Source organism: Cololabis saira, chromosome 4 (assembly GCF_033807715.1).
Source record: "Cololabis saira isolate AMF1-May2022 chromosome 4, fColSai1.1, whole genome shotgun sequence".
NCBI lineage: Eukaryota > Metazoa > Chordata > Actinopteri > Beloniformes > Belonidae > Cololabis > Cololabis saira.
In genome coordinates, this window is record NC_084590.1 from 49,529,142 (window position 1) to 49,552,044 (window position 22,903).

At 43.9% G+C, this 22,903-nt stretch overlaps 2 protein-coding genes across 2 annotated transcripts in view; one reads left to right on the forward strand and one right to left on the reverse strand.

Moving 5' to 3' along the window:
* The window catches only part of LOC133442108 (protein NLRC3-like), an 87,587-nt gene extending 73,557 nt beyond the window's left edge, over positions 1 to 14,030 (forward strand). Inside the window, exons 9-11 of the mRNA XM_061720038.1 lie at positions 10,593 to 10,769; positions 10,916 to 11,089; positions 11,474 to 14,030. Coding sequence (XP_061576022.1) covers positions 10,593 to 10,769; positions 10,916 to 11,089; positions 11,474 to 11,483 — 361 coding nt within the window. The 3' untranslated portion in view covers positions 11,484 to 14,030. The remainder of the gene's footprint in view (positions 1 to 10,592; positions 10,770 to 10,915; positions 11,090 to 11,473) is intronic.
* A 2,161-nt stretch (positions 14,031 to 16,191) lies between these two features.
* On the reverse strand, positions 16,192 to 20,591 carry LOC133442129 (NLR family CARD domain-containing protein 3-like). Its single transcript, XM_061720077.1, has 5 exons — positions 19,667 to 20,591; positions 19,017 to 19,190; positions 18,735 to 18,905; positions 18,393 to 18,439; positions 16,192 to 18,293 (listed from the first exon to the last, which is right to left on the reverse strand). Exons 1-5 carry the CDS (start codon positions 20,464 to 20,466, stop codon positions 17,740 to 17,742), a joined length of 1,746 nt encoding a protein of 581 aa, XP_061576061.1. The 5' UTR covers positions 20,467 to 20,591; the 3' UTR covers positions 16,192 to 17,739.
* Between the last annotated feature and the right edge of the window lie 2,312 nt (positions 20,592 to 22,903).

Sequence of the window (22,903 nt, forward strand, 5' to 3'; positions counted from 1 at the left end):
ATAAATGAGGCCCCAGGATGTGTGAGAAAGGCTTGACATCTCCTCCTGAGTTCATCCTGGATGATTCCGCTGCAGGAAGACGATCCAGGATGAGGAGGTGCAGCTATGTGAAGCCAGGTTGAACTAATCCTGGAACGTGCACGTTGACGTCTGTCTTAAGCAGACCGTGAGGTTGGTCCCAGATGTCCTGGTTCAGAAATGGAGGACGAGTGTCGCTGATGTTTCACCGAGTGAACAACAGCTTCTAATGGAAACGTACAAGGAGCTTAAACATCTGATACGTTCAGAAATGTCCTCCAGACGCTGTTAATAAACTCAGAGAGTCTGACAGACAACAGTGGACAGACTGAATGTGTAGTCGTCCAACATATGAGCTGTAGAGCTCATTTACTGAATAACTTTGTTATGCCCCCAGTCTAGGGGTGCCTAGGACACAACATGAAAAGGCCCCATCTTCCCCAAGTCCCAAGTAGCCACAAACAAGATTTGGTTTCACTATAAAAAGGAAGTGATTTATTAACAAAAGTAGATCAACATATAACTTTCTTGAAAAGTAAACTGAGACTGAGCTACTAGGCTTCAGGGTGGACAAAGGCCAAAACAACAAACAAAAGGGTCCTGTCTTAGGAGTAGGTAACTGACCTGTCAAACAAAGGAAAACAAATGACACAAGGCTTACCTCCCTAACTAAAATAAACAGGAGAAAACGTTAACAAAAGTTAACAAAATTGGCAGCCCACCCTTACTATAGTCAAAAGTCAATATCTTCCAAAACCTATACAAAGTTCTAAGCACAAGGTGTGGCCGGTTGGGAGAGGAGGAGGATGAGAGTCTGCAGCCTGCTTGCAGCCCCCTGGTGGCTGCCATTTTGGCTCCTTTTATATCAGGTGGTTGTCGTTTCAGCCAATCACCATCCAGGGCATGGAACCTTCCCACCAATGACCGCACGGCTGTGGAACACAACTATCTGCATATTAGATTAACACAAGAAAATCAAAGGGCACACACACACCCACACAAGACAGACTACAAAAATATGACCACAGTCATAACAACTTGTTACTGTGGCTGAAATCAGCCAAACCAACGTTGGCTTCCTTTGACTACCATTTCATTTCATTTCAACAAATACAAGTTTACCACATATAAAACTCTCACCATGGAAAACATCTCTTTCTAGGTTTTTAATATCATGTCTTAATAAGTCTGTTAAGATCATTTTATCCAGGTGACAACAACACATAAGGTGCAACAAATAGTGTCTTTTTATGGTTTTCAGAGTGTAAAACTAATTAAAGCTGCAAGCAGCGATGAACGGGCCCCCGCACATGCAATTTTCACCAATTATGGTCAAGGACTCAAAACCATGTCCGATGACACCACCACGACTCTCTATATCAAACCATTCAAAGGTTATGGCAGTAAGTAGGAACTATCAAATATGAACCAATCAGATGAAGGCAGGGCGCGCTCTTTGGTGTCTATTGTCGCCACGGTAACGCTTTTGACTGAGAAAAGTAATGCGCATCATCGCAGGATCGAGACGTACATTTTGATGGCATAAATGGCATAAAATGTGCCAACATTACACGATTAATTCAAAATGGCCGACTTCCTGTTGGGTTTCGGCCATGGCGCCAAGAGACTTTTCTTTAAGTTGCGACATGATACAGGTGTGTACCGATTTTCGTGCATGTACGTCAAACCGTATTGTGGGGCTTGAGGCACAAAGTTTTCTAGTGGGCGCTGTTGAGCCGTTAGGCCACGCCCATTAATGCAAACCATTAAATATAAAAAATTTCGGCAGGCCTGGCTTACGTGCAAAATTTGGTGACTTTTGGGGCAGGTTTAGGGGGCAAAAAGGTCCTCATTTCGTCAGGAAAAAAACGAGAAAAAAAAATTCCTACAGATACAATAGGGCCTTCGCACTGTCAGTGCTCGGGCCCTAAATATAAATACACATGTGTTGAAGTAAGAAAAGTGAAATAAAGCTGCCGTCACCTTTCTAATTCTCATCTATGTGGAGTCTGTAAGATGATGATGATATTGCTGAATTGGAATTTATCTGTAAATGTTGATGATGAAAATGAGGAAACAAACACACAGAAGCTGATGAACAAGTGTTGATGAAATGATTGATTGATCAGAGTGACAGCCTACTGATCAGATGGAGCAGCAGGAGGAAGAAGTCCTGCTTGTTAGTCTGGTCCAGACCAGGTTAGCTGCACACCAGAGATCTCCATGGTAACATATCCAGCCCTGCTTTTGTGCAAGTGTAACCCAAGGTTGGCCCTGTGAAAAGTGAGCAGGTGAACAAATTAGCCCAACCCGGACATCAGAGTGTATCCGGGTCATCCTGGGGTCACTTCCTCTTCCTCCATCCACTTCTGTGATCAACGCTGGGCTGCTGCAACGTGGGCAGACGGCGACCTTAATGGCACTTTAAAATGCTTAATATTCAGCTATCAGCGGTCAGGTTTTTTTGGTTGAAATCTTTGAATGGGTTTACGCAAAGAATCCCTCTTCAATCCTTGATGGCGAGCTACCTTGGAGTCAATTAAACCTCCACAACTGGTGGTAGGATCAAACCTTGTTGAACTGAATGAAGATTACTTGACTCTTGTTCCTTGATTCAATGGACAAAGGACTTTAAAAAAAAAAGAACTCTTTAAGGAAGGGAAACTTCCAAAATCTCAGAAATTTAGATTTGTGTGTTTACTTGAATTTTGTTTACTTATTGTGTGAAGCATTGCAATACAAATTATTATTTTCAAACTTAAGTTATGTCTGTGGTTTTCATACAAATTGGACTCCTCATTGAACCTGTGTTACTTGGTGAGCTAGCCAGGAGTCCAATTAAATGAAAACCATTTAATTTTGGGTCTGGATAAGTTTTGGAAGAATAATTTTGACTGTTTAAACTTGTCATTTTAAGCCAATATGGATTTCATCCAGGAATTAGGGGTTAATATATCAAGTTCATCTATAATCAGTGATGTTACTCACACAGACACAGATGAAGAAATTTTTGATTGATTGAAGAGGTATGGGTCCATTAAGAAAATAGCCCCTGTGAGTGTGTGTGTACATACACACACATAGCCACACACATAGCCACACACACACACACACACACACACACACACACACACACACACACACACACACACACACACACACACACACACACACACACATATTCATATACATACACGCATACACACACATAGACATACACACTGGCTTGTTCACCTGCATGCTTGCTCTGTAGTTTTTTGGGGTTAGTTAGCGGTAGCTTAGCTTAGCTTAGACTGTGATCGGATCTCGAGATTTGGGTCGATTGCTGCTCGTGTTTTGGTCGGCTCCGTGTCGGTTTCGTGTTTCGTTTGTGGTTTTTCTTGCAGACTTCCAGTGCTCGACGTGAGGCCTCCGTGTGTTCTTGCTTCCTGGGTTAGCAGTGGATGTCATCACCCCGCCCCACCCCCCAATAAAAAAAAATCACCGGGTTTGTATGTGTATATATATGTATGTGTATGCATATGTATGCGTATATATATATATGTATATACAGTATATATTAAATATAGTAATAATTCACATATATATACCTTAGGTTTTTACTGGCATGGCATCAACCATTAATATGTGTGCAGACAAGGCAAAAAAAAGAAGAAAATAGCCCCTGTGAATCATTCAAAAAGAGAATACTATAGAAACCTGATCGTTGAGTTTTCACAAGAGAATGCTATAGTCGCTTTACAGCCACTATTACCCTATGAATACACTTCAGAAGGAATGCCTGAAGTTACATTTATTGTGAAATCACTAGCTGATGAATACACAGAAACAGTTGGCACCAGCTATACCACACACTATCTAAATGAGTTAAAACAACTTGCAAAGTGCAGTGGAAAAAACTTTGAGGAAGTGCTGAAGGATATGATGGACCAAATTGGAGAACAACTGGGAAATGAAAGCGACTCTGAAGAGGAGCCATCAGTACGAATACTGGAACCAACAGCTTCTGCATCTGATCAGCAGGGCCCCGGGCCTTCAACAACTCCTGTCACATCGAGAAGGTCTGTTCCTTTCATTGGAGAAGACTTAACTCCTCCTGCAATCCAAAGAGTTGTTGTTGAACATATTGTGAGAAAGGATGATGCTAATGCTAATTCTTTGGCCCCATTCAAATCCGTGCCTTCTCGGGCAAATTCCCCAAGCCTAACAATGAAGCAGATTATGAAACCTGGCATTCACACATTGAGTTATTACTCGCTGATCCAAGTCTGTCTGCTTTGTATGTCACCAGGCGGATCATTGAAAGCTTGTTTTCTCCTGCAGCTGATGTGGTTAAAGGCCTAGGCACTGATACTTTGCCCAGTGCGTATCTGAAGGTTCTTGACTTTGCCTTTGCCACTGTGCATGGGGAGGAGCTTTTTGCTCCATTCTTAAACACACTCCAAGACCTCGGTGAACGGTCTTCTGCTTACCTCCAGCCACTGCAACTTTGCTTGAACTCTGTAGTAAAATGGGAGGTATTTTGACAAACGAAACAGATAAACATCTCATTAAACAATTCTGCCGTGGATGCTGGAATAACAGTATAATAACAAATCTACAGTAGTAGTAGATCAGACTTGTTCCCGGTGCATGTTGGACTCCGGCAGGGCTGCCCTTTGTCACCGGTCCTGTTCATAATTTTTACCTCAGGATTTCATCTCTGCTTTTTGCAGATGATGTTGTCCTGTTGGCTTCATCGGACCGGGACCTTCAGCATGTGCTGGGGCGGTTTGAGGCCGAGTGCGACGCGGCAGGGATGAGAATCAGCACCTCCAAAACAGAGGCCATGGTTCTCCATCGGGAAAGTGTGGCATGCCTTCTCCAGGTGGGTGGAGAAGTCCTGCCTCAGGTGGAGGAGTTCAAGTATCTCGGGATCTTGTTCACGAGTGAGGGAACGATGGAGCGGGAGATTGACAGACGGATCGGTGCAGCGTCCGTAGTTATGCGGTCGATGTACCGGACCGTCGTGGTGAAGAAGGAGCTGAGTCGAAAGGCGAAGCTCTCGATTTACCGGTCAATCTATGCACCTACCCTCACCTATGGTCATGAACTTTGGCTAGTGACAAGATAAGTTTAAGTTATCTAAGTTTACTAAGTTTACTTAGGGTGGCTGGACGCTCCCTTAGAGATAAGGTGAGGAGTTCGGTCACCCGGGAGGAGCTCGGAGTCGAGCTCCTCCCGGGTACTCCTACCCTCCCGGGTACTCCTTCACATTGAGAGGAGTCAGCTGAGGTGGCTTGGGCATCTGTACCGGATGCCTCCTGGACGCCTCCCTAGGGAGGTGTTCCAGGCATGTCCCTCCGGGAGGAGACCCCGCGGAGGACCCAGGACACGCTGGAGAGACTATGTCTCTTGGCTGGCCTGGGAACGCCTCGGACTCCCCTTGGAAGAGCTGGATGAAGAGCTGGAGGAAGAGCTGGAGGAAGTGTCTGGGGTGAAGGAAGTATGGGCATCTCTGCTGAGCCTGCTGCCCCTGCGACCCGGGAACGGATAAGCGGAAGAAGATGGATGGATGGATGGAACAAATCTACAACTAGAACAGAAGAAGGATAACCCTCCGTCCTTTTCAGAGCTTTTGCTCCTGTTGCGCACCGAAGAGGACAGACAGTTATCAAAAGAAACCTGCATGAAAAAACACATCAGCTCATCCAAGCAACGGATTCAGCTAAGTACCCAAACTGCTTGTGCTTGTTGTGCAAAGTCACAGACTGACTTTGATGCAATTGAGGATCTCAGGAAACAAATTAACAGGTTGCAGAGCCAGCTCACCACTCTTATCTTACAGAAGGCTCCACCCGCTGCGAAGCAACGTCACTTCAAGGCAACTGCATCCAAATCTAACTCTGGAAAACCAAAGCCGTGGCACTGTTTTAAGCCACCCAACCCAAAAAGGACCAAAAGAACACAGTTACAACAAAAAGAACAAATGTGGGATAGGAAAAACTCAACTAACCAGTCAAACTAGGCACAGCTCTTGCTGAGGGACAGGCGTGGGCTGCAGTTAATCAATGTCCCATCAACCAGTGTCTTCCATCACATTCCACCTTCCACAGGTTACCAAAAGGACTTATTGGCACCAAAAGCACAGCACAAGTAAACGTAAAAGACAACCGTTTCAACTGCTTACTGGACACAGGTTCGCAGGCGCCTACAGTACCCCACTCTTTTTACTGCAGCCATCTGTTAGATCAAGAAATAAAGCCGTTAATGGACATTCTTGAAGTTAAGGGAGCCAATGGACAAAGCGTGCCATACATGGGATACACTGAGCTTGACATCACCTTTCCAGCTGAACTCTTTGGTACATCAGTTAGCATGCCTGCTCTTGCTCTGGTGGTGCCTGATGTCAGATCCTCTCATTCCCTTGTGCTCTTTGACACCAACACACTTGATGTTGTTTATGAGAAATACTTAGAAGATAAATTGTCAGTGAATCATAATATTCCTTTGGGATACAGAGCAGTCCTGAAGATACTTGAACTCAGACACAAGCAGACCAATGACAGCTATCATTGTCTCATCCGGATGCATGGGAAGAGGCCACAAACCATTCCAGCAGGAAACACTGTTGTTGTATTGGAGGGCGCTGCTGCTACTCTCTCTCTGCAGTCTGAGAAATCTGTCCTGATTGAACATCCCTCTTCTTTTTCTTTGCCCGGTGGCTTGACTGTTAAATCATGTCTTGTTGATCTTCCTAGTCATCAGCTATCCCAAATGCCAGTTGTCATAACACATGAATCTGATCATGATGTCATCATCCATGCTCAATCAGATATTGCAGAGATGAGTACGATCCAGTCCATTTTGTCAAAAGAACAAAGTGTTTCTCACCCCGTTCAAGCCAATCCTGGAGTTTCAAAATCACAGATTACCTTTAACTTTGGCGATTCCCTACTCTTACCGGAATGGAAAGAACGCATAACAAAGAAACTCAACAGTATGCCAGAAGTTTTTGCACAACATGATCTTGACTTTGGCAGAACTGATAAGGTCACTCATCAAATCAGACTTTCAGATGAAACTCCGTTCAAGCACAGACAAAGACCCATTCATCCTCAAGACATCAACGCTGTTCGCAAACATCTACAAGATCTCCTCGAAAGCGGAGTAATCCGTGAGTCTTCGTCTTCCTTTTTATCACCCATTGTTGTGGTAAGGAAAAAGAATGGCAGCGTACGTCTTTGCATTGACTATCGGAAGTTGAACTTGCAAACCATCAAAGATGCCTATGCTTTGATAAAGCTTGAAAACACGTTCACAGCTCTGTCAGGATCTAAGTGGTTCTCAGTACTCGACCTGAAATCTGCTTACTATCAAATAGAAATGGACGAAGCAGACAAACCAAAAACGGCCTTTGTTTGTCCCTTAGGATTCTGGGAATTCAATCGCATGCCTCAAGGAGTCACCAATGCACCAAGCACTTTCCAGCGCCTCATGGAAAAATGTATGGGAGAAATTAACTTGAAAGAAGTCCTTGTCTTCATTGATGATTTGATTATCTTTGCACCTACTTTAGAAGAACATGAAGCAAGGTTGTTAAAAGTGCTTGAGCAACTGAAGGAGTTTGGTCTAAAACTATCCTGAGCTGTGCTCTACCAAGAGCAAGATGGAAAAAACAGATTTATTGCTTATACCAGTGATTCTTAACCATAGGGCCGCGGCCCACACTTGGGCCGCGAGCGCCATCTAGTGGGCCGCCAAAAAAATTCAGTTTTGTACGTGTGGGCCGCGAGGGCCGCGGGACTGCATAGCAACTCCCGACCAAATGAGGAGAAGAAGACCCACAGCTAGCTCTAGGTGTAATAGTAATAGAAATGGTGTGTATTTATAGAGAAAATCCTTCATTTTGCACAGAGTAGGTTTAGATCCGCCAGGATCAGGGATCGATTACTTGGGTCTGCGCCCAGAGCGAGCGAGCGCGGCGTGATCATTTATCCTGACTCGTCCCCGCGGCCGCGGAGGTCGGTGCCGCTCGGGCGGTGGGCTCCATCGTTACTGCTGAAGGATTGTACATGTAGATGTGTCTGCTGGACTGGACTGTTGTTCGGGCTCGCAAAAGCATCGGAAAGTGACTCTGCTGCAGCGGCCAGAGAGCTGCGGGTTCTGCCCGTCTCAGCTGATCAGGCTCGGATGAAATCCGACACGCGCAGTCCTGACAACTTATTAATGTAAATAAAACTTAGTAAGTTACTTAGTAAGTAATTAGCTTGACTCTTACAGAGATGAGAAGCCTAACAGGTGGAAAGGGAAGTTCAACCCGGAATGGACAGATTCATCCTGGTTCAGTCTTCACACTGGGACAAAACCAGTGTCTCATACGTTCAGAGACCGTGGCGTTCAAAGTGCGAAAGTAAAACGCCACTGAAACAAAACACAAAGTTTTTCATCAAACATATCCACTCAAGTCTGAACTGAAGTCACAGAAAATAAGCTGACCATCTTAAACATGTTTGGGTCCACATACAGCTGTGAAGCAGCTTTCTCCACAATGAACATAATTAAAACTAAGTATCGTTCCAGGCTCACCAATGAGCACCTTCTCATGTGGATGAGAACCTGACACCATCCAGCCCAGATTTAAAGTCCTGGCAGGAGAAATTAGAGCTCAGTTCTCTCACTGAACGACAGAAAGTGAGGGCATAAGATTAAGGGGAAGAAATAAAAACTGCAAAACTTTTAAATTGCTAAGATGTGTTTATATTAATTTATTATAAAAATGTGTTGAGACAATTAACAAAGAAAAGGGGAAATTCAAACTGCTGGTAAAGAAATAAAATAAGATAGCATTTGAAAAATAAAATAAAATCTTATTTATTTATTTTATTTTTAAGAGAAAAAAAATGTGTAATTGAAGTTACACATGTTAATGGGCAAATATGTACTTTTTTAATATAACAGTCAGATGCAGATGTTGATACAACTATGAGGCTACTTGAATATATATATATATATATATATATATATATATATATATATATATATATATATATATATTTATATATATATATATATATATATTTATTTATTATGATGTTCTGGACCTTCGCTGCTATACAGTGTTAATATTTAACGGGCCTCGGGCCACTCTGTACTGAAAAAATTGGGCCCCAAGGTCAGAAAGGTTAAGAACCCCTGGCTTATACCATCAGAGGTCTCTCCCGCAGTGAAGCCCGGTATCCAGCCCATAAACTTGAATTCCTTGCCCTTAAATGGGCAGTAACAGAAACGTTGAATAACTATCTTTATGGCAGCCATTTCACAGTTGTAACTGACAGAAACCCCCTTACTTACCATTGGCATCAGCCAAACATGATGCCACCAGTTACAGGTGGCTTGCAGCTGTATCCACATTTTCCTTCGTGATCATGTATCATGCTGGTAAACAAAGTGCAGACGCTGATGGACTTTCTCGCAGACCAAATGGTGATCGCTCAGATGATCTCAGAAAGAGAGAGAAAGAATATGGAAATTTGCTCATCAATATATTGCTGATCCTTCTATGGTTTCCATTGACAAACACACTGTCCAAGCCATTTGTGACAGACAGCTCATTTACAGTTCAACCAAAGATGGTCCGCATCACACTAATCTTGCCCTTGTTCAGTCACTTTCAACTTCCAGTAATGCACTGCCTGAATAGTTTTGTATATGATCGGCATTTTGGTTCCTCTGTCATTCCTCAGCTTACAGACACTGAAATGGCTGCAAAGCAACGCTCAGACAGAACTATCCAACACGCCATATATCAGTTGGAAATGGGGGAGATGCCACCAGCTGCATTGAGGGATGAACTTCCCGAGTTGCCCCTTCTCCTACGAGAAATACATCGGTTGGAACTCCGGAACAACATTCTTCTGAGGAGGAGGCAAACAGGACCTCAGTGTAGTTATCAAGTTTCAAGTTTCAAGTATCAACTCGTTCTACCCCAGGAATTCCGGCCACAAGTCCTGACAATTCTACATGACCATATGGGTCATATGGGGATTAAAAGAACGCTTGACTTGGCTTGTGTTTACTTTAATTTTGTTTACTTATTGTGTGAAGCATTGCAATACAAATTATTATTTTCAAACTTAAGTTGTGTCTGTGGTTTTTGTATGAATGAAATAACGTTTGTACTGACTGAGATATTCAAACACAACATGTTCCAGTAAAAAGTTGTTCATCTGCTTGTTGAACACTGGAAACTACTTTTACTACATTAAATATTATCATCATTTCATCAAGTTTTTGTACCTCTGACATTCAAACAAATGATTCATTTTCTCTTCATACAAATGAATGAGGTGACATTTGTCCCAGAATTCTTCCTGAGATGTTTGTTTGTGTGGAACCCTGAATCTTTTGGTTGCACAACATGAGTTTGTATGGATGGATCCGCTGGTGGAGCTGCAGAGCTGAAGTCACTACGTCTTTATTGGAGCAGCAGCATGATGTCATGAATATTGATGAAGCTCTTTTTCACTGGTTCTGTTGGACTGTTGGAACCTGCATCCTGATGGTTCAGCTCACATCTTTTATTCTTTATTCAGGTTGGAGGACTGCAGTCTGTCAGAGATCAGCTGTTCTTCTCTGGTCTCAGCTCTGAAGTCCAACCCCTCCTATCTGAAACATCTGGACCTGAGCTGGAACCAAAACCTGCAGGATTCGGGAGTGAAACATCTGTGTGGATTTCTGGAGAGTCCAGACTGCAGACTGGAGACTCTGGGGTCAGACCTGTTTTAGTTGTGTGTTCAGATGAATCTGATGTGAAAGTTGTGTTGACACTAACCTGCAGACATCAGGCTGATCTCCTGCTGATCCACACTGACCATCTGACTGCTCTGGTTTCTTCTTCTCTGGTGTCTTTTTTCAGGTTGGTGTACTGCAGTTTGTCAAAGATAAGCTGTTCTTCTCTGATCTCAGCTCTGAAGTCCAACCCCTCCCATCTGAAACATCTGGACCTGAGCAGGAACGACCTGCAGGCTGCAGATGTGGAGCAGCTTTCTGACCTGGTGAAGAGTCCAGACTACCAGCTGCAGACTCTCAGGTCAGTGGAGGTTGGACTCGGTCCTGCTACTTCCAGCAGTTTTCTACTAAATCCAGCTGATATCAAATCAAAGATCCAGTGTTTCCAGTGAAGCTGCAGCTTCTCAGCGGCTACTTTCCTCAGTAAAGCTGTGAGAGGAGGATGATGACAGGCTGCAGGATCAGAGGATCCAGATGTTGGTTGTGGACCGGTGTTATGCTGGTGTTCATGTGTCGAGAAATAAAGGTGTATTCCAGCTGACAGCCTTCCAGGATGTACAGACTGTTCCACTGCAACTTTGAACACTCTGAAGTCCTGGATGTGCTGCATCACTGACTGACAGCTGATGGAGGGAGTCTCTGAAAACACTCCTTTATCTCCTCTCTTCTTTCTTCTTCTCTCCAGCTGGGACTAGAGAGAGTCAACGGGACGGTGTTTGTGCTGAGAGGATGAGACGTGTCCTGATCGTCCTCAGAGGTTGAAGCAGAACCAGTTTGTGTGGACAAACTCTGACTGGACCGTGATGATGATGATGATGATGATGATGATGATGATGATGATGATGATGATGATGATGATGATGAAGATGTACATAGTTTCTGAATTCCAGAGTTTTACAAACTTGTTCATCTATTTCATGTTAAGTCAGAAAGTCTTTGTTGTCAGTATATTATTGTTAAAAAAACAGTACATCAAAATGTAGCCTTTAATTTGAACTATAGTTTCGTTCGACATTGTTCCTCAAGCGCTTCGTCTAAAGTAGTAGGGAGGAGGTTTCTACTACTAATGTACTGACGGATAAATGTCTGCGCTGCCGCGGCGGAGCTGATCAGCAAAGCAGCCGTCTCCCCCACCGAGTCACATGACTCCCCCGGTGTTTTCTTTTTATTTACATGTTTCCGTTTCATTCCAAGTTCTTTTTGTTGTTGTCGTGTTTTCAGCTTCGTCGTTCATTCGTTCTTTTGTTCGTTTTGTTTATTTCGAACATGTATAAAAAACAAGAGGAAAAGATAAGAGAAACAAATACAGGTGGGCATTATTTCACCACATGAAGAAAAAAAAACAACATCAAAACACATATTTCAGTTACATGTTCGAAAAGGAGTGGGGGGGGGGGGGTGTATAAACTTATTTAATCCCACCCCCTTTCCACAACTAAACATAAATTATATGCCTGTATTTACTTTTTATACTATACACTAATTTGCATAAATATATATCATTTTTACAAAAATAACCTGTTTAATTCCAGATGTAAGCTTTATCATAAATATAACTATGATATAAATATAATATAACTATGATATAAATATAATACGTATATCTAAGTATATAAACATACAAAGACAACATGACGAAATAGCAAAACACACACAGCTAGTGATCTTTAAACACAGTCTTCACTTTTATACCTCAAATAAACCATTTCTTTATATTTCTTCTGAAATTGTTTTATGTTTGTACATTCTTTTAACTCCAAATTCAAATCATTCCACAGTTTAATTACACAAACTGATACACAAAAACTTATTTTTGTTGTACACACAAATAAAGATTTGAAGTTTAGGTTACCCCTTAAATGATAACCCCCTTCCCTCCCAATGAATAATTTCTGAATGTTATCCGGTAGCGAATTATTTTTTGCTTTAAACATTACTTGTGCAGATTGAAATGCCACTTAATCCATACATTTTAATACTTTAGACTGTAAGAATAGTGAGTTAAGTGTGATCTCCATATCCAGCCTTATGAATGTATCGTATTTCTCTCTTTTAAAGTATGAGTAATGAGTGTAACCTGGTTTTATAGTTATTGCCCCAAATTTCTGCACAGTAAGTGAAATATGGAAGAACTAGTGAACAGTACAGAATGTGGAGGGCCCTGTAATCTGTTAAGTACTGCAATGCTCTTTGAAACTTTGTTTTGTGGCTTAATATGAGATTTCCAGCTAATTTGATCATCCATTATTACGCAGAGAAATCTGATTTTGTTTACTGTTTCAATATCACTGCCATCCAATTCAACTTTTATTTGCATATCACTTCTCCAATTTCCAAATCACATTATTTTTGTCTTACTCATGTTTAATGATAATTTGTTATCAGTGAACCATATTTTTAACTTACTCTAATTCTGTCGTGACATCAAGCATTCGTTTTTGTAAATCAGTACCAGAGCAGAACAGATGTGTGTCATCAGCAAATAGAACATAATTTAGTACTTTAGATACTTGGCATAAGTCATTGATGTAAAGAATAAACAATTTGGGTCCCAGCACTGACCCCTGGGAGACACCACAAGTAGTGCTCAAACATTTGGAACAGTAATCACCCAGCCACACAAATTGCTTCATGTCACTCAGATAGCTCCTCACCCACTGTAAAACTGTACCCCTGATGCCATACCGTTCCAGTTTAGTAGGTAAAATATCATGGTTTATTGTATCAAATTCTTTTTTTAATTCCACAAATATTCCAAGTGCGTGCGTTTTCTGATCTATAGAACTTGTTATTTCTTCCACTGAAATCTATTAATGCCAATGATGTAGATCTATTTGTCATGAACCCATACTGACAATCAGAGAGTAGTTTGTGTTTATTTATGAGAATTTCCAGCCGATTATTGAAAAGCTTTTCAAGAATTTTGGAGAATTGTGGAAGCAGAGAGACAGGTCTGTAATTTGTGAAGTGGTGTCTGTTCCAAGATTTGTACAGAGGTATTACTTTTGCAGTTTTCATTTTATTTGGGAATGTACCAGTAGTGAATGATAAATTACAAATGTAAGCAAGCGGTTTTGAAATACCCTCAATTAGACTCTTAATTACAGACATATCAATGTCGTCACAGTCAGTGGATTTTTTTGCTTTTACATTTAGTAACAGTATGTATGTCTTCTTCTTCGTCCACTGCTGTAATAAACATTGAACTGAGATTCCTTTCAATAAAATAATCCTTCTCTCCCTCAGGTGATACAGTATCAGGTATTTTGCTTGCCAGATCAGGGCCAACATTCACAAATAATTCATTGAATCTGTTAACAACATCATTCATATTATAAGTCTTTCCCTGACCCTTTCCCTTCAACCCTTCCCCGACCCTGCACCCCAACCTGGGACTTGCTGATTGGGCCGGAGCTTCGGGAGCTGCTGCTGGCCTGCGGTCCCCACCCCCGGTCATCCCGTTGCTGCTTCCACCTGCCTGCTGTGCTGTTGCCGTCCCTGACCCACCAGTCTGGCCTTCGGCAGGAGGGCCCCCCCTTATGAGCCTGGTCCTGCTCAAGGTTTCTTCCCTCCTAAAGGGGAGTTTTTCCTTGCCACTGTTTGGCTTAAGGTTTTTCTCCCACCAGGGGAGTTTTTACCTGCCATTGTTTATGTAATAACTGCTCGGGGATCATGTTCTGGGTATGGGTCTCTGGAAAGCGTCTAGAGACAACTCTGTTGTATTAGACGCTATATAAATAAAATTGAATTGAATTGAATTGAATTATAATTTTCTTTGTTGTCCACATAAATGAATATAAAAGTATAAAAATATAACAAGTTATAAAAATATAAAAGTTTGGGCAACGTTTTACGTTTTACTCCATTCTTTACCACATTATTTAGTATTCTCCATATTTCTATAAGTCAGGTTTTTAAAGTTTCTCTCCATGTCACTGATGAAGAGAGAAAGTGAAGAGATCCGTGGAAATAGCAACGTTTGTTCATGAAACACAAATACAAATGAACTTGACTTGGTGAATGAATGTCTCTCAGAGTTTGTTCCAGTAAATATTGTAAATGTTTTCTGGATATTACGATACATTTCATTGTGTTCCAAATGCTCTGAAACATGCTCTAAACCACTTTCTGGAAGAACTTCTTCGGACGTGGCACTTTATACTTTTCTCCGGTCGCGGTCCATCCAACTGCATGTTTTTTCTTAAGGTCCCACGTGACGCTCTCTTACGGTTCATAATATGAGTCCGAGACCACCAGGAGAGAGTTTAGAATATTCTGGAGGGTAGAACGGCGTCGTTCGGCCCGAGTTTTGACCGCTAAATCGCTCGGGTCGGGACTTCCAACCGAGGACCGGTAATCGACGAACAAGTGTCCGATAACGGTGCACCTTTCTCGGACTCGGTCGGCTGGAAGTCCCGGTCCTCGGCCCGGTTGTCATGAATTTTAGAGGACCTCCATCGGGGTCTCTGGGACCCCAAATACGCTCATCCACGGTTGTTTCACCTCTCCTGCACCTTACAGGGCTGAGAAACCAGCCATGAGCCTGTGTGTGCAGGACCTATCAAACTGTCCAAACTGTCCAAAAACACCTTATTATGAACAATTTCCCAGTGTGTTTTATTGTCCTGACACGTCTTTTGAACCAGTGACTGCGTAAACAGCCAAGGATGACACTTTGTCTTTGTTTTCTTTCTATCAGAAGCTCAGGGCATGTTATGGCTCTCTCTGTAGGTTCTGGGTCTGTCTGCCTCCAGGGACGACCCCCGCGATCTCACCACCACTTGGCTGCCGATGTAAGACCCGTTCAGCTCAGCTCTCCTCCCCGCCAGCCTCCGGTTCTCCGTTTCCGGGCTCTCTTGGTCCGGTTCTGGTTCCGTCTGCCTCCGGGGACCACCCCTGCGGTCTCAGCACCACTTGGCAGCGGATCTAAGCTCAGCGGGCCTCCCCGCGAGCCTCTGGTCCAGCTGGTGTGGGATCTCTCGGAACCTCTCGGTCTCCTCCTCCGTCGGGAAACATCAGGCTCGTGCCCGGTCTCAGCATGACCGGGTTGCTGATGAAGGCTTGCATCCAGACCGCCAGGCTCACGTATATATATATATATATATATATATATATATATATATATATATATATATATATATATATATATATATATATATATATATATATATATATATATATATATCCTGCAGCCGACTCAATATCAGACTCTGAAAGTTGCCTAAACATTCAATAAAAACTTCTTTCATTCAACTTCATTCATTCATTGCTGAATCAAATCATTTCGTACCAACCAACCTTTCCATGACATCTTAGTTTTATTTTAAAAGACAACTTAAGAGAACCGGGTTTTTGCTGCAAAATGTATTTTAATATGTTTCTTTCCAGACAGAGTTATGGGATGTTTAGGATTTGGCTTTAATCTCCAGTAGTCGTCCCATACGGTCGTCATGGCAACAGAGATGTCCGACCTGTAGCAGCTCCAGCTGATGGTCCAGTCTTAGTCCTGGACCAGCAGATCCAGACTAAACCAGCTGATGGTCCAGTCTTAGTCCTGGACCAGCAGGTGTGATCTGATCATCAGCAGGTTCTCCTAACGGAGCCAAGGCTGCCGTTGGGATTTACGGTTCCATCGTTGAGCTCCGGCCTTTAGTTGTTTGTTCAGATCATGTGGTTGATTGTGAGATTGTTGCAGCTCCACTCTTGTGTAACTTATCTGGTGATGTGGGGACTGTCGTGTCCTTCACGTGGTCGTGAACTTATTGCTTACGTCACGTTTCCTCATATTCTGCACTTCACTGCATCACCAGTGAGTGTCGCCAACGGACAAAACCTCAGAAAAGTGCATGCGCCAGACATGGTGTGCGTGAAAGACCGCAACTTTCTACGTTCAAATCAATTTTCGAACATTCGACCGTGAGCGTAGAAAGTGGCGTACGCACGTTTTTTGTGTGCCGCACGTTTCGTAATTAGGCCCCAGGTCTCATCCCTCCATCCATCCAGACCAGATCTCATCCTTCCATCCAGACCTCCACCTCCTGACTTGAGTGTGTCCATCATCCATCCTCTGATCTGGACTGTAGATGAAGCTGTGAGAGGAAGCTGGAGTTCCTGGAGAAACCCTCACAAACACCAGGAGAACATGTGACCTCCACCCAGGAGTTGAAGGTCAGAGAGGAAGAGGAGTCATCACTTCATCTTCACTTGGTTTCTAACGCCGATGTGGGTTTATTTCAAATGTACTTGCATACTTTCAGACATGTTGCTGATGTTTTTACATGTTGGATGTCACAGAAATATTTCCATCTTCTCACTTCATTTTTACATCAACAACTTCCAAAGAAAGCCAGAATTCAATAACCAAAACAGGCAAAACTGTAATCTTCACTGTCATGGATGAGCTGCTCCTGCTGGTGGTTGAAAAAGTACCATAATTGGTACTGGAAAGTAAAATGGGTACAGGACCATCTCTGATTCTGTCAGGAGGGTTTTTGAGTTACACAGCAGACACACAGTGGACCAGCATAAGCATCAATGATGACACAGGTCTCTATATAGGCTATAGTTGTTACCTTACGCTTACGCTATAACAATGAAGACATTCCTTAAAAAAAAGAAAAAAAAGTAACAAGACTTTAAGAATCTAAACGTGAAGTCAAACATGAAAACTTTTAGAGACAGAATCAAGAATAATGAGATAAAAATCTAATTTATGATCAAACATCAACAATCCAGTAAACTATTTAATGTTTAAATGTGAAAAAGATCAAATAAAAACACAATAAAACAAAAAACTAAAGATAAACAGTAATGAATACCTTCATCATCATCATCATCATCATCATCGTCATCATCATCATCATCATCATCATGGAGACACTGAGGAACCAGAACCAGAGTTCAAGTCCAGGATCCAACAGAGACAGTTTCTCTGACCGGAGACTCTGGAGACTAAACTGGACACAGAGACACTGAGGACTCAGACCAGGACCAGGACCAGGACCAGAGTCCAAATCCAGCACAGAGAGGTTCAGTGAAGGTGGTGTTGAAGGTGTGGAGGTGGATCAGTCTGTCAGAGACGACTTCATAGAAGGAAAGAGTTCCAGCAGGAACGTCCACGTACACTGCTGCTCTGCCAGAGTCTGGACATGGAGATGAGGAGGTGATGGATGTGTCTCTGTTATTGTGACGGACACGGTACTGATCACCTGGAGAACATTCCAGACTCCAGGAATGATCGTTTCCTCCAAACCTACAGTCACCAGAGTTTCCTCTCCTTCTGATTCTTCTGTAACTCACTGATACAGAAACGTTTCCGCTCCAGTCGACCTCCCAGTAACAGCGACCCGTCAGAACTCTACACAGCAGCTGATGATAGGAATCAAACCTGTCTGGATGATCAGGATATGACTGATCCTCCCTCACATACATCATCTTCCTGTTGTTATCAGACAGTTTGATGTTGTTGTGGACTGTGTTTGTGTCGATGGTGAGTTGACAGGAATCTGATGGAGAGAACAAACAAGCAGCTGCAGTTATGATCAGTTATTGATCACTGATGGACTCATCAACGAGTGAAGATGGTTGAATAAAAACACACTTACACTTCCTCGGACCTGGTGTCAGCCATCGTTGTCCAGCAGGCTCAACCCTGGAAGGAGGAGGAGGGTCAGACCAGCTCAGTCTCTCTCAGAGGAAGCAGAGATGTCACTCCCGTACCCACTACATCCCACCACACCCCTGAGCAATCACCTGAGGTGGAGGAAAACCCCCACACCTGTGCCACCATAACTGCCACCATATAACCCCCCCCCCCCTCCCCAGCCAGCAGTGTGTCCTACCTAAGAGTGTCCTACCTGAGAGTGTCCTACCTGAGAGTGTCCTACCTGAGAGTGTCCTACCTGAGAGTGTCCTACCTGAGAGTTTCCTACCTGAGAGTGTCCTACCTGACAGTGTCCAGTCTCCAGCGGGGATCCTCCAGTCTAGACAGAAGCTTCCCTGCTGACTCTCCTGGATGGTTGTAGCTCAGGTCCAGCTCTCTCAGGTGGGACGGGTTGGAGCTCAGAGCTGAGACCAGAGAAGAACTTCCTTCCTCTGAGATCAGACAGCCTGACAGCCTGCAGACACACAACACAGGTCTGCTGCATGTTCTCTGCTCAAGTGTCCTGCTGCAGACACGTTTAGCAGTATGTTCACTGGACCTGGAAAAGACTTGAATGAATCCTGACCTGAGAGACTCCAGTTTACAGTGTGGACTCTCCAGTCCAGGACACAGCTGCTCCAGTCCAGAATCCTGCAGGTCGTTGTTGCTCAGGTCCAGTTCTGTCAGACTGGAGGACTGAGAGCTGAGAACTGAGGACAGAAGTGGACAGATGTCCTCTGAGAGGTTACAGCCACTCAGTCTGCAGACGGAAGAAAAGAACAACAACAAGGTTATTTCACTGTTATGGAAGAAAATGTAGTTGTGTCTCCAACTGTTCTGCTGGTCTTCAGTAAAGTTTGTGTTAAATTACATTTCAGCAACAAACAATTCAAGCTGCTTTACATGATAAAAACATGAACAGTAAAGTGGAAAAAATAAAAATCACAAGTTTTCTACTACAATTTAGTACTGAAATTAACAGTTTAAATCTGAATCCAGATGGTTTCAATAATCCATCAAAGGCAGCTGTAAATAGATGCTTGTGTGTGATTTTAGGTCCAATGTGTCATTAATGTCTCTGGAAATGAAAGAACCAGCGTAAACTCACTCATGTGAGGTTGGGCTGAAAAAAAGACCCAAACAAGTGAAGAAAACATGAAATGTGGAGGTAAAACCAGACGTAGTCAGAAACTAGCCTCCACTCCAGAGGTCCAACATGTGTCTGTTGGTACTTACAGAACTTTCTTGGAGGCTTGGACCACCGGCAGCAGCCTCCGTAGAACCTCCTCTGAAGCTGAGAACTTCTTCAGGTCAAACACCTCCAGATCTCCTGATGACAGTAAGATGAAGACCAGAGCCGACCACTGAGCAGGAGACAGTTTTTCTGTGGAGAGACGTCCAGACCTCAGGGATTCTTGGACCTCCTCCACCAGAGACCGATCGTTCAGTTCATTCAGACAGTGGAACAGGTTGATGCTTCTCTCTGCAGACAGATCCTCACTGATCATCTCCTTGATGTATTTGATGGTTTTCTGATTGTTCTGTGAACTTCTTTGTTTTGGTTCCAACAGACCTCGTAGGAGAGTCTGATTGGTCTCCAGTGAAAGACCCAGGAGGAAGCGAAGGAACAAGTCCAGGTGTCCGTTGGGACTCTGTAAGGCCTTGTCCACAGCTGTCTGATAGAGGTCGGTCTCTGCTCTTTTTTTAAACCACCTGGAGGTGTCTTTTTGTTCCTTCAGCAGGTTGACTCCAGAGTTGATGAAGGTCTGATGGAAATGAAGAGCAGCCAGAAACTCCTGAACACTCAGATGGATGAAGCAGAAGACCTGCTCCTGGTACAGGCTGCTCTCCTCTCTAAAGATCTGGGTGAACACTCCTGAGTACACTGAAGCCTCTCTGACATCGATGCCACACTCTATCAGGTCTGCTTCATAGAAGATCAGGTTTCCTTTCTGCAGCTGCTCAAAAGCCAGTTTTCTCCACCATCCTCCTGCTCTCTGGACTCCAGTGTGGATCCGTCTCAGCTCCTCCGTCATACTTGACCTTCTTCAGTTTGGCCTGGACCACCGAGAAGTGGATGTACATCTCAGTCAGGGTCTTGGGCAGCTCCCCTCCCTCTCTGGTTTCCAGGTCGTTCTCCAGGACGTTCTCCAGGACTGTAGCAGTGATCCAGCAGAAGACTGGGATGTGGCACGTGATGTGGAGGCTCCGTGATGTCTTGATGTGGGAGATGATCCTGCTGGTCTGCTCCTCTTCTCTGAACCTCTTCCTGAAGTATTCCTCCTTCTGTGGATCAGTGAACCCTCTGACCTCCGTCACCATGGAGACACACTCAGGAGGGATCTGATTGGCTGCCGCGGGTCGTGTGGTGATCCAGAGACGAGCAGAAGGAAGCAGGTTCCCCCTGATGAGGTTTGTCAGCAGCACGTCTACTGAGGTGGATGTTCTGGGGTCACTGACGATTGTAGATTTGTGGAAGTCCAGAGGAAGTTGACTCTCATCCAGACCGTCAAAGATGAACGCGACCTGGAATTCTTCAAACCTGCAGACTCCTTTGGTTTCAGAGAAGAATCCATGAACTAGTTCCACCAAGCTGAACTTCTCCTCTCTCAGCACATTCAGCTGTCTGAAGGTGAATGGAAGCAGGAACTGGATGTCCTGGTTGGTTCTGCCTTCAGCCCAGTCCAGACTGAACTTCTGAGTTAGGACTGTTTTCCCGATACCAGCCACTCCCTTCGTCATCACCGTTCTGATTGGTCCTCCTCTTCCAGGTGGGAGTTTAAAGATGTCGTCCTGTCTGATGGCTGTTTCTGCTCCATCTGGTTTCCTGGAAGCTGCTTCAATCTGTCTGACTTCATGTTCTTCGTTGACCCCTCCGGCCCCTCCCTCTGTGATGTAGAGCTCCGTGTAGATCTGCTCCAGAAGGGTTGGGTTTCCTGCTTTAGTGATCCCCTCAGACACATGCTAGTGCTTCTTCTGCAGCTGACCTTTGAGTTTGGATTGACAATCGGCAGCGACGGTCTCTAAATAAAGATGAAATAAAGAAAACCACTAAGTGCTTTAAAACCAGCCCAGAACAAGTTCTACTTCCTCTAAAGATTACATTTCAACATTGACTGATCAGCCGTTCAATGAGGAGTATTGAAGCGTTTTCCTCCCAAAAACTACTCTGATCAATCAGAGGAACAACAACAGTGTTTCCTCTACGATTCACTTCAGACACACAAGTTGTGTTTGTTTAGTGTTTGCTGGAACTCAATATTGAATCCACACGGATCAACTCTTTAGAATAAACCTTTTATTTACTGTTGTGTCTGATCTATGAATGTTGGTCCTCTACTGAGACATCGGGTGTGGTTTATCCAGTGGCTCAGATGTTCAGAGAAACGTCTTACTGCTCTGCAGGAGGTCAGCCAACTTCTCCTGCTTCCTCCTCCTCAAGAACTTCACTGTGATCTTCATGAATGTCTCTCTGATGCTCTTCTTCTCTTCATCTTCATCCTCCTCCAGACTGTCTGAGGATTCTGGGTAATCTGGGCTCAGAACCTTCTGGATCTTCTTCAGCTCGTCCTTCACAAACATGACGATGTCGTCCTCCAGCAGCTGGAACAGAAGACCAAATGAAGGACACAATCAGACTGAAACCATGGAGACAAACATCAGACCCATGTTGGACAGACTGACAGTCCACTGGTCTCCAGAGACCAGCATGGAGACAAACATCAGGTCCATGATGGACAGACTGACAGTCCACTGGTCTCCAGAGACCAGCATGGAGACAAACATCAGACCCATGTTGGACAGACTGACAGTCCACTGGTCTCCAGAGACCAGCATGGAGACAAACATCAGACCCATGTTGGACAGACTGACAGTCCACTGGTCTCCAGAGACCAGCATGCAGATGGACATCAGGACAACAGAAGGAGAAGCAGTTGTTGTTCATGTACAGACCTGAAAGACGGAGTCCAGCTGGGTCTGATGCTGCTGGACAGACGGACCACTGGGGGACTCTGAGATCTGCTGGTCCACTCTGTGGAGGAATCATGAAGAACTAGGTCACATGATGTCTGAAGGTCCATGGAGTCATGTTTGGATGAGGACAGTCCACCAGAGGACTTCCTGTGATGTTAAAGGTTCTCTGGTCCTCCTGAGACTGAGAATGTCCACGTCTTACTCCCAGTAAAAGCTCTCAACCTGGTGGTACAAGAAGGTCCAGCACGTGTCCACAAAGACCACCTTCTCAACAGATCAATGTTCACATGGTTCCAGGAACCATCTGTCCTCCTGCATCCAGCAACACCGTCCACCTGAGGAGAACTTCCTCCCTAAATGATGTTGCAACCTCAGCAGAAAGATGCCCCTGCTGGACAAACTGCTGAACTACAGTCACTCAGAAGAGACTCCAACACCCCCTTTATAGTCTGCTGTGTTTCTGGAAACATCAACAACTATCTAACAATGGCAGTAAAA

Coding starts and splice junctions, on each gene's coding strand:
- LOC133442129 (XM_061720077.1), bottom strand. CDS start 20,466: ATGACGGAGGAGCTGAGACGGATCCACACTGGAGTCCAGAGAGCAGGA. Junction 19,191..19,666: donor CAAGCCTCCAAGAAAGTTCT/GTAAGTACCAAC, acceptor TTCCGTCTGCAG/ACTGAGTGGCTGTAACCTCT. Junction 18,440..18,734: donor TGGAGACTGGACACTGTCAG/GTAGGACACTCT, acceptor TCCTCCTTCCAG/GGTTGAGCCTGCTGGACAAC.